The sequence below is a fragment of the Brachypodium distachyon genome, chromosome 1 (assembly GCF_000005505.3).
Source record: "Brachypodium distachyon strain Bd21 chromosome 1, Brachypodium_distachyon_v3.0, whole genome shotgun sequence".
In the NCBI taxonomy this organism is placed as follows: domain Eukaryota; kingdom Viridiplantae; phylum Streptophyta; class Magnoliopsida; order Poales; family Poaceae; genus Brachypodium; species Brachypodium distachyon.
The window spans coordinates 9,709,572-9,726,781 of NC_016131.3; the positions used below are offsets into that span (position 1 = coordinate 9,709,572).

The window sequence follows — 17,210 nt, forward strand, 5'->3', positions numbered from 1 at the left end:
ACGTGCCGCACGTCGGATCACGGATCATCAACCAACTCGATCAGTTAGGGCACCACACGCGCCGGTGCACCGCACGCGTACGAGCGCGCGAGTGGGACGCGATCGAGAGGCGTACGTGAGATGACCGGGCGGCTGCATCTATCCAAGCACGCATCACGCGTGCATGCATAGGACGAGCTAGCAAAGCTTACAAAAGCTATATCTAGATAGAGCTTTTGCGCTGTCGAAGCTACATCCAGGTGCCTTTTGAGAGTTTGCGTCAGGTCACCCAAACCCCCGTCGCCACCGTATACCGATCTCACGCGGCGGGGAGAGACCTCAGAGAGCACGCCACTAGAGTCTAGAGATCGACAGTGGAGGAACCGGATGGAGCAGTGTGCGCACACGAAATCTTTCGAGGTGATCGACCGACTAACGTACTGGCCTGGCAACTTTGTTTGCGGCTTTCAGCTTTGTGCTAGCTTGCGTCCAAGGCATATATAGGCTCGATCCGCACTCGGGCGTGGGCTGCCCGTGCAGGTCATGTACAGGAGAAATGCATGTACGTGTCTCGAAGAGGAGCACAACGCAGCCCACAAGGATCATCATCGACCGCGTAAAAAAGGCGACGTCGGTACTCGATCGGCTGGCATGGGGAAGAATGGGCATGCTGCATGCAAGGGTTCTCTTTCGGTGGTTTAAATTCGACCGACCGGCGGACCACGTACGACCGATGACGACTTAATTTGGCCGTCAGCAGCTACAAGCTGCTCTACCACGTACGTACGTGCAGCCGGCACGCGCACGGCCGCTCTCCCCATCGATTGATCGTCGGTGACAACTCTCGTATGCATGCGCGCGCATGCATGAGATTGGCAAATACTAGTACAGCGACCCCGGAGGAGACGTCGGTCCAAAATCCGCAATCAAATTACTAGCTATAGAGGCCCTTTTTCTCGTCAGGCAAAAAACAAGCAAACAACACATCGATCGCCAGTTCCCGAGCCAACCCGGCACCGTAGAACGCGTACGGGCGTGTCGCCGTACCGGCCGGGCCGGTGCATGCATATACTACTCGATCCATGTCACGTTCAGTGACGCGTGGGTGGGTTGCATGCATGTGAAGAAAAAAGCGACCGGCCGAGCTGACCTTACGAAGTTTACGATGGGGAAGGCGATAGCGGATCGCCAGTGTTACCGGCCGGATCGTGGCGGCAGCACGAAAAACGCACACGCATGGTGTTTGATTATGGATGAGAGTCGTCGTCTGGGCTAATTTGGACCGCATGCAGAGGCCGGAGCATGATCGGGGAGACGGGGACGCATGCCGTACGTGCGCGCGTGGAGGGCGAGACATGCATGGGAAGGGAGTAGAGACTCCACACTGGCCACGCCACCACAGCTATAAGCCCGAATCGCACGTATATTCGTGCACCGCGTACTCTGATCTGCTAGCAGAGCGCCAGAGTCCATGCGCGCAATGCATGCATGCACCCCGGCCGGCCGGCTGAGAGAAGCCGGGATCTCAGAGAACACGACTGCGTTGCGTGTGTGATCGACTTGCATGCAGATCATAAACTGGAATACTGGATGCATGGTGTCGGCCGGCCGGCCGGCCTTCTGAATCGTTCTGCATGACTGCATGCGGGTATTTGGACGATCTGAATCTAAATCTGACGGCCTTGTCTGCGCTGCGAGAAAGGAGGAAGCAGTCGATATCAATATATATACAGTCATACAGATATACAGGCAGGCAGGAAGTCTCTCTCTCCGCGCCTCACTGCTTTAGCAACAAGCACTGTATGATAGAGCGGCATGCATGATCGATGTATTCTTCTAGCTATGAGATGGCTATTTCCTCCTTGTCGTCTTCTCTCGTGCGATGCGTGTCGGCAAGTGCGTGTGTTTGTTTCATGCATCTCAGACCCTATCGATCTCTGTCTCTAACAGCTAGCTGATCGTTCCTCTTCCTTCATTGTTCTTGTTCGTGGTATTCTGTATACTGCTCGATCCGGGCAATCTCCAGGAAAAATAATCTCAACAAAACCTTTAGATCCTTGAGTCGTGATAAACAAAATCAAAACTAAAGCTCAACGTAGCCCCACGCACGTACATTGATATCGGTTCGCATCTACTTCCGGTTGCAACGGATTAAGTGGCTCTTAATTTATTTGAAGAGATTTCAAAGGCATCTAATTTTGCACCGTGCGTGTACGATCACCGATCCAAAGGAATCAGCCAATCCAATTTTTGGGGTTTATAGTAACATTATCTGTCTGAAATCAAATGAATCCATCCATCCCAAGTTCTTTGTCAAGCAATAGTGTAGAAAACATACAAGCTCGTGTGGGTCTTTGTCAAACAATGTTGTATTGCAGAAAACATACAAGTTCGTGTGGTTACTAATCAAAACGGCGAATATACCGGTGCCGGTACCGGTACCGGTACCTACCGGCACCGTATACTCCGTTCATCAGCTGAGATCAGCATCCCTCCTGATGTCTCCTGCATGTGTGGTTTGACCAGCACGAATCCCCAGCTGATACCAGCGTTAATGGGTGGCCGATCCTTTGCCGGTACCTAGTGGTGCCGGTAAATAAGAGATTCCGGATTACTAATTCTTTGTTTTGCACATGTTGGTTCCCTGGGAATCATCAAAGAGCCCGTAAGAAAAAGGAATTTAATTATTTCTCTCTTTTTTGACAGCGAATTTAATTATTTCTCAGTTGGTTGGCTATGTAATAAATCTCAGCAAGATGTAGATCCAATTGGTCATATCTCTTATTCACTTCATATGTAAAGCCATAAACACATGCTAACTTAACCTCGTTCATTTCCACCACACATGCCAAAACCAGTTGTGCACTTTTTGCTACGGAACATTTGTAATCTCACGTCATTCTCTTTTTTTTTACCCCATTTAATTAATTTTTCTTTTTTTGACAGCGAATTTAATTATTTCTCAGTTGGTTGGCTATGTACTAAATCTCAGGAAGATGCAGACATATCTCTTATTCACTTCATATGTAAAGCCATAAACACATGCCTAACTTAACCTCCTTCATTTCCTCCACACATGCCAAAACAAGTGGTGCACTTTTTGCCACGGAACATTTGTAATCTCACATCACTCTCTTTTTCAAATAGCTCCATGCGCGATACGTCCATTTCTACCCCGGCTTTCCCCTTCGTCCACCACATGCGGTGTATTTTTCCATGGTTGCACACGTGGGAACAGGACCGGTCCAAGAGTTTCAAAGACCCTGAAACGAACTTCATAAATGCGTTTTTTTTTACAAACTCCATGAATGGGCCTAGCGGCTGCAGAGGAGAAATAAAATCGATGACATCTAACCAATAGGTGAAATCGTTGTAAATTTATAAAAGACCCGATGGATAGATGGATCGTTCTACATCAACATTGGGCTGTGTCCCTAATAACATATTGTGTACATATATATGCACTCGGACACTACCATTGGTTTGGTTGGGCCCCAGGCCGTTGCCCCTCTTGCCTTGGCCCAAGGTCAGCATTGAACAGGGATGAAACGCCACCATTCGTCTGGTCTCATATAGAGAGGAGCTCATTTGTTGTAGCATGAATTTCAACAGACAAGAAACACTTCAAAAAAGAAAATGTGATAAAAAAAATCCTACTGCCTATTTTTTCCGAAGGGATGCCTCATATAAATTAGGCAAGGAAAACATAAAAAATGAAAGAAAAAGGAAACAAGTTGTGTCTTGGACCATGGTATGCCGCACACAGGGGCACGTGTCAGTCACCACCACCATGGAGGAAGATACGTGTATTAAATCTAGACCGTCCACATGTTGCGAACATCAGTCAAGCGTTTGGACCGTTGGATCCTATCTTCCCTTCCCACCCCCGCCGCTATATAGAAAAGACCAAAACCCTAGCCCGAGCAAATCTCCCTAACGTGCCTCCGCCTCCAAAGGGAGCTTACACCGGTCCTCATAAGCCCACCCATCCATCGCCGTCCAACCATCGCAAAACGACATCTACCTCGTCTTCAATGGCTCGATGGCATTGAACACGCCATCCCCCATTGTCGCGTTCCGGTCACAAATGCGGCTGACCGCCTCTTCGGCGGGGTTCGATTGTGGCCGGTCAAATTGAGTTATCAATGCATTCCAAAACCGAGAAAAACGACATGGTCAAGACAATTCAAAGGAAGGAATCCAATCTCAAGCAATGAACATTACTGACCGGTCAAATTGAGTTATCGATGCATTCTAAAACCGAGAAAAACGACATGGTCAAAACAATTCAAACGAATGTAATCCAATCTGAAGCAATGAACATTACTAACTGGTTTTCCTCATTGTTGAACAATTGATCCAACAGCCTGAGAAAAAAGCTAAACCGAACAACAGAGGGGAGAAACTCATCCTCTCACATACATCCAAGTCATTTTCAACCATCGCCCAATATCATCATCCCCCATCAAGAAAAACAAAAAACTAAAAAGTCGACGACTCCTAATACTATTCCTCCCTAGCCTCATCAAGAAAGGTTGACGCAGACGCTGCCGTTTTTGGCGCATCCGCACGCCGGGCACGCCGTCGCCGCGGCCGCGCAGGACGCGCACAGGCAGAGGTGCCTGCACGGCAGCAGCAGCACCGCGGCCGCGCCCTCGGCGCCGCATCCCTTGCACATCCCAAAACCCGCCGCCGCCACTGGGGCCGTCACCTCCTGATCCTGATCCCCGCGGACGTCGTTATCCCCATAGCAGCAGGACCCGGCGTCGGCGACGTCGTTGCGCCGGACGCTGCCGCGGGACGCCTGCGCGTCGAGCATCTGCTGTAGCTCGCCGCGGAGCACGTTGGTCGAGGCCTCGTTGGACAGCGCGAGGTCGCGCCACATCTGGGACTCGAGGGAGACGTTCCTGAGCTGCTCGTCCAGCATCCAGTTGATCTTCCTCGCCCTCTCGATCTCCTCCTCCTTGGCCTTGAGATCCCTCGCCGCCTTGGCCTCCACAGATTCCGCGACCGTCCTCATGAGCTTATGCCTCTGCTCGGCCAGACCAGTCCACATCTTCGCCGCCTGCATCCATCCATCACGTACAGACGTAAGAAACAAATCAAGACTTACTCCAAATAATTAAGTACGCAAAGGCGAAGAACGGAAGAAGCATCGATCAAGGCACTTACATGGTTGAGCAGGAGGCTGTCGACGGCGATTAGCTGCCCGTGGGCAAACGCGGCGAGCTCCGCCGCCCCAAGCACCGGCTCCGGCTCCGGCGCGGCGCTCTTCCGCTTGTTGGCCCCAGCCACCATTTCCTGGGCGCCCTCGAGCTTGACGCCCCTCTGCACCAGGTCCACCGCGGCCAGCTTCAGGAACTCCGAATACTGATCCGCTCCGGACGACGACGACGCCCCCGGCGCCGGCCGCGGCGCGCCGAGGCCCATGTACGCCAACGGCTGCTGCTGGCTGCTGCTCCCCGCAACGCCGGCCGCAGGGGCCTGCAGCCTGCCAGTGCCATGCCAAGGCGCCGCCGCGGCGGCACTCCTGGCACCGGCGCGGTTGGCGAGCCCCTGAGGAACGGCGGGCTGGCGGCGAGCGGTGGCGGCGAGCATGTGGTTGAGGCGTTGCGCGTCCACGGCCATGGCGATCGGCGTGCGTCCGTTTTTTTCCTTTTGGCCTCGCGGATAGCTAGGCGAGGCGTGGACGCGCGGTACGTATATATAAAGCCAAGGACGATCGATGCGTCCCCGGCCGGCCAGAAATTCAGATGTGGGAAGAGTGAGGTGCTAATTGAACGGCAAGGGTGGCAAACGAGGTCCTTGGATGGCAGGGGCCGCGTATTTATGGCGGGGGGTTTCGGTTGTGGCCTGCTGGCTCCACGCTCCCTTCCTCTGGCCTGGCCTGGCCAACGTGCCTTGGAGTGAAAAGAAGCAACTGAAAATGAGATTGACCCAATCGATCCAAATAATCCTTCTCCTTTTCAGGGGAGATTTTGCCTTTTGTTTCTGCCCCCCCGTTCAAATCTCTCCCCGTTGGAGTAGAAACCAAGAATTCGCCCGTGTTACTTTACAAATCTGCACGCATGGGAATAGCTGGCGTCTGTTTTGGCAAAGGGAAACGCCCACGGAGTTGTTCTATCTGGCGCCGAATCAGCATTACGTGGTTAAGCAGCTCCGATTCTGCACGAATATATCTTGTCTTGGGGCTGGTAAAGAAGGACGAAAACAAATTATACGCGCTCGATCTGCAGGGCGACCCTGGACCCGGCAAAAAAGATCGGAAATCACAATACCGGAGTTACTGGAGGGCAATACGGAAGGAAATTACACCCCTGGCGCGTTGCGTATCGCAATATTTGCATGCCTGATCAAAATCAACGCACGTACATTAATGTGCTGAGACAAGCGTTTTTTTGGCTGCTTGGCTGGCTATGGACGTATTGCTGGGAAGAAAACATGGGAGGCAAATAAGGCAGCAAGTTAAAGCTTTACACATCAATCCATGAGATGTAACGCACAATGGCTCAAAATTAGGAAGGAGATAAATGAGCTGATTAACGATTCGGTGGGAACAGAAAGACAGGCGGTTCATTCCTGCCTGGACATCCAAATCGGTCTATCGATCTGTACGTTTAATTTGGAAGAAAACTACAGCTCTTAACTGGTAGTATACCAAAAAATCTCTGCAAAGTTTGCTTCCCTGAGAAGGTGTCCTGTCTTTCTATTGCGGGATACAGATAATTGTGCGGGTATAGGGGAAATCGGCACCAAAATAGAATCACGCCACCGGTTTAATTAGCCCCTTGAAAACATTACTTGTACAGTACTGACACAGCGCAGATATATACAAACTACTAGTACAACAACGCGTTACTCGGAATACTATCATTGGAAAATAATAAATTAATAATTAATGAAAAATAAGTATTTTCTTGGAAGTGCGATCGGATCGGTGCATATGCTTTATATCTTGCGATTTTCCTTTCCTTTTAATTCCCTGCGGATTTTGTATGCCGAAAGAAGGACATGCCAAAGGAAGAAGACGTACAGGTCCTGCTGCGTACATCACGTATCGATACGTTTTAAAAGAAAAAATTAATTCCTTCTAGAAAAAAGAAGAACAAAACAGCTGACCTGCAAGGGACGAAAATGAAAAGGGAACGGAACAGCTTTCAAGAAAAGGAGAGAAGGAAGCGCACAAGAGAGTGAGTCGGAGACGCACGGGAGAATCGTGATCTCGGACGGGAGCGGGGGTACGTACGTGTCGCGCGCCGCTCGAATAACCCCGGCGCCCGCCACCCTGGCACGCACGACCGGCGCTGCGCCGTGCTGGCCGGGCCCCGGAACGTGGCACCGAGGTGACGTGTCACGCATGGGGACCGCGTCTGGCGCCAGTAGTATCCCGTAGTTATCAAATTGTTGATTGATTGTGTTATGCCTTTTTTTTTAAAAAAAATGATCTAAATATTGTTGAAGGTTGGACCGAATAAGTGTGTGCTTGTTTGAAATCTGAACAAAATATTTGAAAGGCATTGCTATGTCTTAGTAAACTGCACTTTTGTTAACTCGTATTAGTCGATTTTGCAGAAGTCATATCTTGCACCGCGATCTGCACATGTTTTGTATTATACTCGTATTGGAAAAGAAAAGGGAAAAATTATAGAGTCTAGTGGAATTGAACTTCTATCAATTGGATTCACACCTTGACGCACACTTAGACTAGATCATAACTAGTTTGCTATGAAGTTTTGTGTATGTAAGTTAGTTTTGCGTTAGCTTGTCCTCACTTTTGTTTTTTATGTTCCTTTCCAATTAATATCTTTAAAATTCTACTGCTCGCATATTTAAGTATGAAATTACACATAATTGTTTGGTGCATTTTTTGTTTTATAAATGTGCAGTTGGGTTTTTGCAGACTATGGTGCATGAATTCCGTATAGCCAATTTATTTTATGTAATTTGGGTTTAAAATGGGTAATTGTGTTTGCAAATTTTGAAACTTGAAATTACACATAATATGGTTTTTGAGTCATTTTTTGTTTAGAAATAAATGCTAAAAGTGCAACTTTTTTTTGCAATTTTGGTTCGATGTGCAATTTTTTTTTGCACTTTTTAAGCTTGAAATTCCATGAAATAGTTTTATTTTTAGTGATTTTAGGTTCAGAAATGAAGGCTAAAACTACATATAATCATTTTTATGCAATTTGTGTCTAAGAAATTTCAGGTAAAACTGCATATGAATTTTGGGTTTAAAACAATTTTGCACCTAGTTTTAGCAGTGATTGGTGCTTCCGGTCCCACTATTGTGCTACCATACCGAGAGGAGATCCATCGTGCAGGCTAGTTGGAATGGCTTATGTTTTTGTTCCTCTCCATTGGACATCGATTGCACTTTTAGAATGGTTCTATATATCTACTTCGAAATATATAAGGCCAACACAGATTTCTAAGGCCAACAAAAGATATATCATAAAACAAATCAATATGATTCCAAGGATAGGGGATCAAACCAAGGGGGAAAAAGTACTTCCATATAACTTAAAAACAATCCACTGTTGGTACATTAAAGACTTACCAATTACTTTTAAAATTTAATGATATATTTTCATATAAAAGCAATTGTTTTTTATGATGGGTCTACTAACTATTTCTAGAACCTAACATATTCTATTTGGTATGCATGTGGGTAGGAAACTTCAGAAGAACGTGAATGAATCAATTTATGGAGATATACATGGAATGATGGAAGGACACATGGTGGGACGAAACCTGGAACCACACAAGGGCCTAGGCAGCCTGGTTGTACAACTAGTCCAAATCGCCTAGGCAAGTTTCCCCAGGGCCTCAAACCTCGAATGTCAGTGCCCTTTTCCTAGCCGAGCCCCGTAGTTGTGATGGTGCCTGTAAGAATTCACATGATTCCGATTTATGAAAACTCTCGCTATAAAATAACTGATGACAACTCATTAGAGGAAGGTCAACAAAGAGAGAGAGAATTTTCGATCCAATCCCAGTTCTTCTCGCCACCATAAAATGCATTGATTGCCCCCTCGAGGTTATGTGTTCGTAAGTAATGGCTATGTAGCAATCTCTATCTTTTGATCACCATCATAAAACGCCTTGATTGCCCCCCTTGATTGCCACCATAAATCCAAGTGGTCTATTCTCTTTTAGTGATCATATGACATTATGACCCATGGTATGATCATGTTCATGAGGCTTATCGAATATTTCATCCATCTCTCGGCCAAAGTTGCGGACCTATAATATTGAAAATATTTTTAGGTGTGTTGTGGACACAAGAGACTTCTAATATCTTGATTGCATGATTGATTGAGTGTGGAGTGCTCTAATGGTTTGATAATACCCAGGTCAACTACTTGGGATAAAATTAGATGTTGCTCTACATCATTTTGTGCTTGAAGGCCTAACAAGTGCACATAAGAAGAGTATTTCATGCATCAATTGTCATCAAGACAGTCCCATATTTGCAACTCTATAAATTAGTATGGTTTTAATTGAGAGGGCACAAAAATCTAGCCAATAGAAACACACATAAAGCCTCCAAGAACTAGAGAAAGAGATATTGATTACGATAGTGTTATGAACAAGATTATATTTTTGGAATAACAATTGGATTCATTGATTCAATAAACAAAGCCAATGGATTAAAACTGAATATAACGACAAAGAGCCACAATAAAAGCAAGAATAACACCGTGATTCTTTGAATCATCATCTCTAACTCCATGTTTTGCATCTTGATATTACTCCATTTTCTGATGACAAAATTGAAGAAGGCTAAACCTGCACAAGCTGGGGTAACTTCATAAATTTTGAAGAGCCGCATGAGCCGTCCGACACAATAGGCAAGAACCTAAAATGACTAAATGAATTATTGTGCCTAGTGACACACCTCGTCGCACGGTAGGCTACCAAACGTTGCTTCAACGCCAACCTGATTAGGAAGAATATCAAAATCACGATAGCACCGAATTTTTAGTAGAGTAGACTAGATGACGATCCGAATAGAAATTGAGCTAAGAGACCTTTATTCTATACGACACCAACTCTCCACCCCAAGGACGCCATTGTCTTGGAGCAATCCATGGGCTCTTTTATGGACATCCAGGACACAAACTTGGCAATTTCATGTCACTATTTTTTTCTGTTGGATTCTCAAAATTTAATCTAATGAATCAATCTGTCCCGTTCTTTTCTTATAACCTAACACTAAATGCCACTCCTCTTTTGCTCACAACATCGTCGCCTTTCTCCTTTGTTTATGGTGGCTCGTTGACGGATCCATCATCACCTTCCGCATACAAATTGACTAATTAAGAATGATATTGATTTGAACTTTGAGCCAAATATTTGTAACTCTAGAATATAAGTACGGGTACACGGCCGAACACAAAATTCATGAAAATTTGTACGACTCTAGGCAATGCTTGGTTCTTACTCCCTCCAATTCACAATAAGTGTCTCAAGTCTAGTACAACGTTGTACCAAGCTAGTACAAAATTTGAGGCACTTATATGGATCAGAGCGAGTACAAAATTATGATAAATATTTCTCGAAGAAATTGCACCTTTAGTCCATGAACTTGGTACGTATATTCACTTTAGTCCCCACTAACTGATAAATCGATCACCGTTAGTCCTAAACTCGGCATTACTGTGAGCCGTTAGTCCAAATCACAGAATCCGCGTTAAAAGACCACGTGGTGCGTGACGTGGCATGGGGAGAGGCGTTGGAGGGGGTTTTCGCATAAAATCTTTTGCATTTTGCTCCCCGGATATTTTTTCAGTTCAACAGTCGAAGCCAAATACTTGGGTGAAGGTTTTTTTCTAAGAATTTTCAAAGTGTGACATGCTAACAACACCTGTGAAGTGTTTAATAGGTAATTTGAAATCTTAGTATAATTTCTGCTGCATTATTTTTCCAACTTTGAAATCTAAGTTCCTATTCTTCCATGCTTGGAGACTTTAGGGTGGCAGGTCGAACTGAAATAATATCTCAGGAGAGGCAAAACGCGAAAGATTTTATGCAAATAAAACTTCTTGTGCCTCTCCCCATGCCACGTCAGGTGCCACACATGGCCATTTAACGTTTGATCCTGTGATGTGCACACAGATGCCAACTTCAGGACTAACGACAATCGGTTTATAAGTTAGTGGAGTAAAATGAACATTCGTGTTAGAAATATATTTTCATGGCAAAACTATTGATACCAAATGCCAATCCTATCAAAGCGTTTTTATATTTGATACCAAATACCAATCATATCAAACATGCTTGAGTTTTTTTGTTGTTGAAACAAGTACATGTTTTATTTCTATGACATAATTTATTTAAGATTAGTTAAGAGAGAGAAACCAGAAGCGCGCAGAATGATTCGATCAAATATCATACATCCGTCGAGGCCGGGTTACCGCTTGGATATGTTGAAACTTGGAGAGTTCATCCAAAGTCCCAACTGGTCATCAGCTAGCTGGACGTACGGCGTCCTTGGACCGTTCTGGCGCATCAAACTCAGCGCCATTTAATTTAGTTTCCCGGGCGTCATGGAGCACGTATACCAGCCCCTGCACCTGCAGTACTAGCCGTAGAACCAAGTCTATCTGGTCAAGTTTGTCACTGAAGCTGGGGAATGGGGTTAATCGCGACTAGGTTACGTCTCCTTAATGAATCAATGGATATATTCCCATCTCAACACAACAGTTCAACTGTACTGTATTATATTTATCGTGCCTACGTGATTATCTTTTTGTGTATGGAGCATGGATAGCTCGCGGCTGTTAAAATATAAAGGGGTTTGAGGTAAGATTTAGTCTTATTTTAAATCAGGACCCCTAGCTGAATCTTATTTTAGAGGCCCCTAGCTGATTCTAGCTACTTATTATAGTGGAATCATATCATGTCAAGCTTTATCTACATGGCCATTGACTTCATTTTATTTTCTTTAACTTGTTTATTACATTGCACAACAGGTCGACAAAAAAAAAGGATTTGGTGACAAGTATTCAGTGCAGTTGCTTCAGTATTGGAACAGCTTAGCTTAGAGACGTGTATGAATTAAACTTTTCATGATATGAATTATATATGAAGCATCTGTTATGTCGACGGCTAGATGATGGTTGTCCTCTACTGTTACCCCTTTAATTATTTTTTCAGGCTGACAAACTGCATCCACGTATAAAGATGATGTAGGAACTGACACCTAGAAGCACAATCAATGAATTATGATGAATTTCATCAATTTTTATTTATCATGTACTATCTTGTCAAATTTTGATACGTACTGAAGGATGGTCCGAACTTAAAATGAGAGCATCATGTGAATATTGTCTAATTAGCTCTCACGCCATCGCAACATGTGAATCCAGCTTGTCATTTTAACAAAACTAATAAAATGGGGGAAAAGTTATCACAAAGTGACAACTAAAAGGTAAAATATGGCAAAAAAAAGGGGTACGAATTATCACAAAGTCACAACAAAGGGCAAAAGGTAGAACACTAGGAAAATATGGCCTGAACTCAAAATGAGAGCAGCTAATCAAAATGTTCCTGTCATAGCCCTAACAGAGTGGTAAATTAACACCTGGTGTCATGTCGATCGGTTGCCTTCCATGTTCCTTCCAAGAACCACAGACATCAACAAATAGGCACTAATAACAAGTACTACACGTTTTTCTTTTGTTTCTCTTGCTTCCTTTGCAGAACAGGAAGCGGTATTAACTGAAGTAAATATATCAATCCACATCAGGAGTAAGTAGTAGAACATCTAAACACCGATTTGACATGTGTGCAAATGTGGAGACAGGTACACCACGCAGACGCAGGTAATACGTGCTTGCGCGGACGCTGTCATTTTCCCGGTTGCGCGCCTTTCGGGCTCTTCTTGTAGGTGTCGACACAGCCACACAGGGTCCAATCTAGCACATCTGTACTACTGATCTGTCTTTTTTAGCATGTACGCTCGTGATTCGCGAGCCCCCCTTTAATCGCACGGCCGGCCAGCAAAAGGATAATCGAGATGTGGTTAACCGTCAGGATCATCCCCATGTTTATGTATCGTCCACGTACGGTCGCTCGTCACTCATGCCCATGGCGGCAAAATATTTCCCGTGTGTCCACTTCTCCTATATCAACATCAGGGACCGTGATTCTTCCGTTTATCTGGAGTAACGAAATAAATAAAGGCAAGGGAGGCAGAAAGGAGAGCCAAATAGCTTTGTTCCTCCGAGATTTTTTTACTGGGTTAACGTGCGATTGGGTGGTTGCTGCCGAAGCCGCTTATTCCAGCTCGGTGTGCAACTGGTTTTGTGTGGTTTCGGCTATATGTAGATGGCAATAGCATCCGGTGATTCAAAGTGCAAATTACGTTTTCCAGAAGTTCAAAAATTCACACGTACAGGTGCGTGTTTATGTTCTTTATACGCCTTCAAATTTTCACAAAAGGATAAGTTTTGTGCTCCGTGTCAAAATAAGTTTAATGCTTAACCTCTATTTTTTTACCCATGACGCATAAATTCATTATTCATGAAAGTTTACATGGGCATGCGCAACGCACAAACCAAATGATAAACACGTATTTACAAATTTTCCCCAAGCTAAAATGCCACGGTTAACTTTACACTTTTCTCAGGCGCACAATGTCTTTTCTTAAGCAGTGGCATTATGTGTTAGTTTTGAGTCTATGAATTTTGTAAGAAGTCTCACCACAATGTTTACCGAGCGCCACACTAAATGCATGTGATTTGAAATCCAAGGCTTTTACCACTGAAAAACCATTCCAGCCATTTATATTTGGTTTTATTTATATCCTAGTCCATCGTGTTCTTCATGCTTTATCAGGGCTTAGTTTTTCTTTTTTCTTTTTTGAGGAATATCAGGGCTTAGTTTTTCTAGAGAGAAGATTAAATGCTTTTACTTCAGGAATCAGACAGGGTACGCCTGGACAGAATCATTTCAAAATAAAGCTCCCGCAGGTGATGGAATGACCTTTCACAAAACAAAACAAATTCACCTAATATTGCTACCGGTGCTTCTTCCTTTTTTCAGCAAGCGTCACATCTAAACCTAATGCATTTAGGAGGGACCATATTCTATTTCAGCTCAAAGGTGAATAATATGTGGGTGAAAGGAAAGAGATGGAACATCGTTTGACAATAGAAAAGGTTGACGGGAAGAATTTTCGCTCTATGAAAAGGAAGAAATATCTTTGGTTCCTGGTTCGTCCTACACATACCATGCTGACTACACAAATGGAGAACTACTACATGTATAGCTTCTAGACCACTAGCAGTAATTAATTACTCCTGCCAACAAAGATGGCACATATTTGTTCTCGTGTCCATATACTAACGCTAATTATTATCCTTTTTGGATCTACCAAGCATCGATGTGTAGATCAGCAAAAAGGCAAAGATTATCCCACAATTTTATATCGACCGTGCGATGTGCCAAGTGCAGATCAGTCTGCTTTGTGAGAGCATGCACGATCATGAAGAAAACACCATCACTTATCCTATATCCACCCACCTCTTTTCATGGTTGAGATGCATGTTATATATAGAGTTGGTGGCTAAGCTAGCTAGTACCAGTAACCAGCATTGCTCCCCACACTAACTAATTCCCCTTCCTCCTGGTGTACCTAAATGCTCCGTGACACTGCCGTAACTCGAAATGAGGTTAACTGTATTAACTTGTGCTTTAAGATTACCATTAATCATCCGTAATCATTGCGATACGAAGACCGTACGGCCACGCGAGAGCATCGACCGATGGATCGATGTACGGTAGGGCCGCGCAAAGATGCAGGCAAGTAGTATCGCCCCAATGGAATCGCTTCTCTGCTTTTCAGCCTTTTGCCATGGGAGAAGAGACAGGGAATTGAGATGAATGAAAAGATGAACAAAGGGAGAGAAGATGAACAAAGGGAGAGGGAACTACTCTCTCCCATTACATGTATCTAAACGTTTTTTTAAGAATAAATACATTCATATTTGGACAAATTTGAGTCAAGAATTTAGAATCGGAGAGAGTATTTTTTTTCAGAGAGAGAGAGACCGAAGAGAACCAAGCATAGCTTGGGTGGTCAGCCAGTCAGGTGTACTGGTAGCCCACCAGAGTTCGATTCTCGAAGATTGTAATTCGGTGTCTCACTTTGTAAAAATTATATATCTATATACTGTCGGACTGCAATCGCGCAGCTATTACAGTTTAAAGTCAAAAAAAAAAGAGAGAGAGACCGAAAGGAGAAGGGAAAGGCATGTAAAAATCACGCCGATCTCCCAACATGCGTAGATAGATTGTAGACACGTAGGTGAAGAACGGGACAGGGTTTCATCTCTCCTCCTCAATTTCGCAAAAATTCCTCCCATATGGACCCCAACCCGTATCACCCTCCACTTCGCTTGTGCTAAACAAAGGAAGAAAACTCATCATGATAACCTAATGGAGGATGAAAGAAAGTTTAGTAAGACTAGGAAACGTTCTGAAAAGGGAAAGAAAGAGAGGTTATAAACTAAAGAGAGGTTATAGCTAGCAGATCTGACTCGACCAGAAAGTGGTTATGTGTAGATCACTGGATTCCTGCACCCCATCTCGCAAAAGCCAAGAATCACACAAAATAATAATACCAGTATTATTGTTTGCGCTCGTGCATGCTTCCCACATCTAAGGCGCAATTTGGCATCAAACAGAGACATATTCTTGTCCTGATCACACATACACTCCCACTTGAAAAGAAACCCAAATGCAAATCCAACTTGTGAGTTGGATGGGTGGCTAGCTGCCCCTTTTGGTACAAACGATGACTACGCCATCCGTTCGTTCTTCCAACCCCTCCATTTGGTGAGAATCACCTCATCCTCGGGTCTTGCTACCACCATCTTTACTTCTTCCATCATTTTCAGTTCCCTCCTCTTTTTTTCTTTTCCTGTTGTTGTCTCCCCTAGATCAGATGCTTTGGTTCCACAAACAAAAAATAGGCGCGAGACCAGCGCAACAAAAAAAAAAGGCGCGAGTTGGGAACCCTTTGGCCAGGAGTACGTGATGCGTTTCAGGGCTAAGGTTGTACTATGATCCATATCCTGAGCTAGCTGACCTGGCCACCATGCATGGCCTGTTGACGACAATAGAGTGCCGCCGTCTCTGCAGAAGCTGTACACTGGGACGACGCGTGTCCGTCGGCGGGCACACTGTAACTAGATTGCACACTGTATCAGTCAAACAGTACATCTCTGAGGCCATCTATCAAGTGGAATGCAGAAACTTCACGCGACTCGGTTCATTTCCTTCTGTAGTAGCCTAGCAGGTTGGAAAAAGTTTCCCCAGCTTCAAACGAGGCCTTTGGAACGAAGCGCAGAATTTCACTCAATTTCCGACAGCAACAACAAGAAGGAGAAAAATCCCCACTTTTAAACGGCCCCCGGAGTCCTTGCGACCAGAAGTCACACTCTAGATTTGGAGCTAGCATCTATTCCCACGAAATAAACACATAGTTGTAGACACATACTTTTTTGCAATTCTCTCGACTGTTTATCACTTTATCCAAGAGGGAGGAGGGACCATCTTAGGTATGTGGTGCTGACTGCTGAGATCGCAATCAGCGGTCCGGAGTCCAGAGCAGCAGCAGACCTCATGAGCTTTGTTGCTTCCTGCAGCCTCATGCGGACGAAAATAGCGTAGCATCCACATTTGGATTTACCTGTAGCCATGTAGGTAATGTCACAACACGGCAGCCGCATGAGTACGTACGGGGCAGCGGCCGTGCTGCAACCCTCGCAAAAGCCAAGAAAGAAACGCTTGCGTTGTGGTGCTGCCGAAAGAGGCAGCGGGGTGCCGCCTACCGTTCGCGTCAGGCTCGGAGTCACAACACGTACAGAGAAAAGAAAGATTGAAATACACGACGAATATGACTCGTATTGTCGTATTGTACTGCACATACATTACATGCATCATGCCGTGTGGATAGATAGACAGACAGACATGCATGCAGTGCACGGCGCAACCACACACGCCTCCTCCGTCAACAGTCGGTCTCCATCCATCATCGCCCTCTGTTTAGTGTTTATCTTCTTCTTCTGACCGAGCACCACAAATTGTCGCAGCAGGCACACGAAATAACCCTGGAAATGGACTATAGATGCCACATCGGTGAATGCTACCGGCCAGTGTTTTAGCACGGCCATGACAACGGGCCTTGCAGGATAAGAGGACTGCCTCCAGAAAAAAGA

At 45.1% G+C, this 17,210-nt stretch overlaps 1 protein-coding gene across 1 annotated transcript; it reads right to left on the reverse strand.

The window, feature by feature from the left end:
- Nucleotides 1-4,266: 4,266 nt before the first annotated feature.
- LOC100837320 (probable BOI-related E3 ubiquitin-protein ligase 3) lies at nt 4,267-5,797 on the reverse strand. The gene is made up of 2 exons (XM_010233403.3): nt 5,152-5,797; nt 4,267-5,044 (listed from the first exon to the last, which is right to left on the reverse strand). The coding sequence occupies exons 1-2, from the start codon at nt 5,605-5,607 to the stop codon at nt 4,505-4,507; spliced, it is 996 nt and encodes a 331-aa protein (XP_010231705.2). The 5' UTR covers nt 5,608-5,797; the 3' UTR covers nt 4,267-4,504.
- Between the last annotated feature and the right edge of the window lie 11,413 nt (nt 5,798-17,210).

Excerpts from the sequence above, each read along its gene's own strand:
- LOC100837320 (XM_010233403.3), bottom strand. The coding sequence starts at position 5,607 with ATGGCCGTGGACGCGCAACGCCTCAACCACATGCTCGCCGCCACCGCT. Across the intron at positions 5,045-5,151 it reads ACAGCCTCCTGCTCAACCAT|GCGGCGAAGATGTGGACTGG; the intron begins GTAAGTGCCTTG and ends GGATGGATGCAG.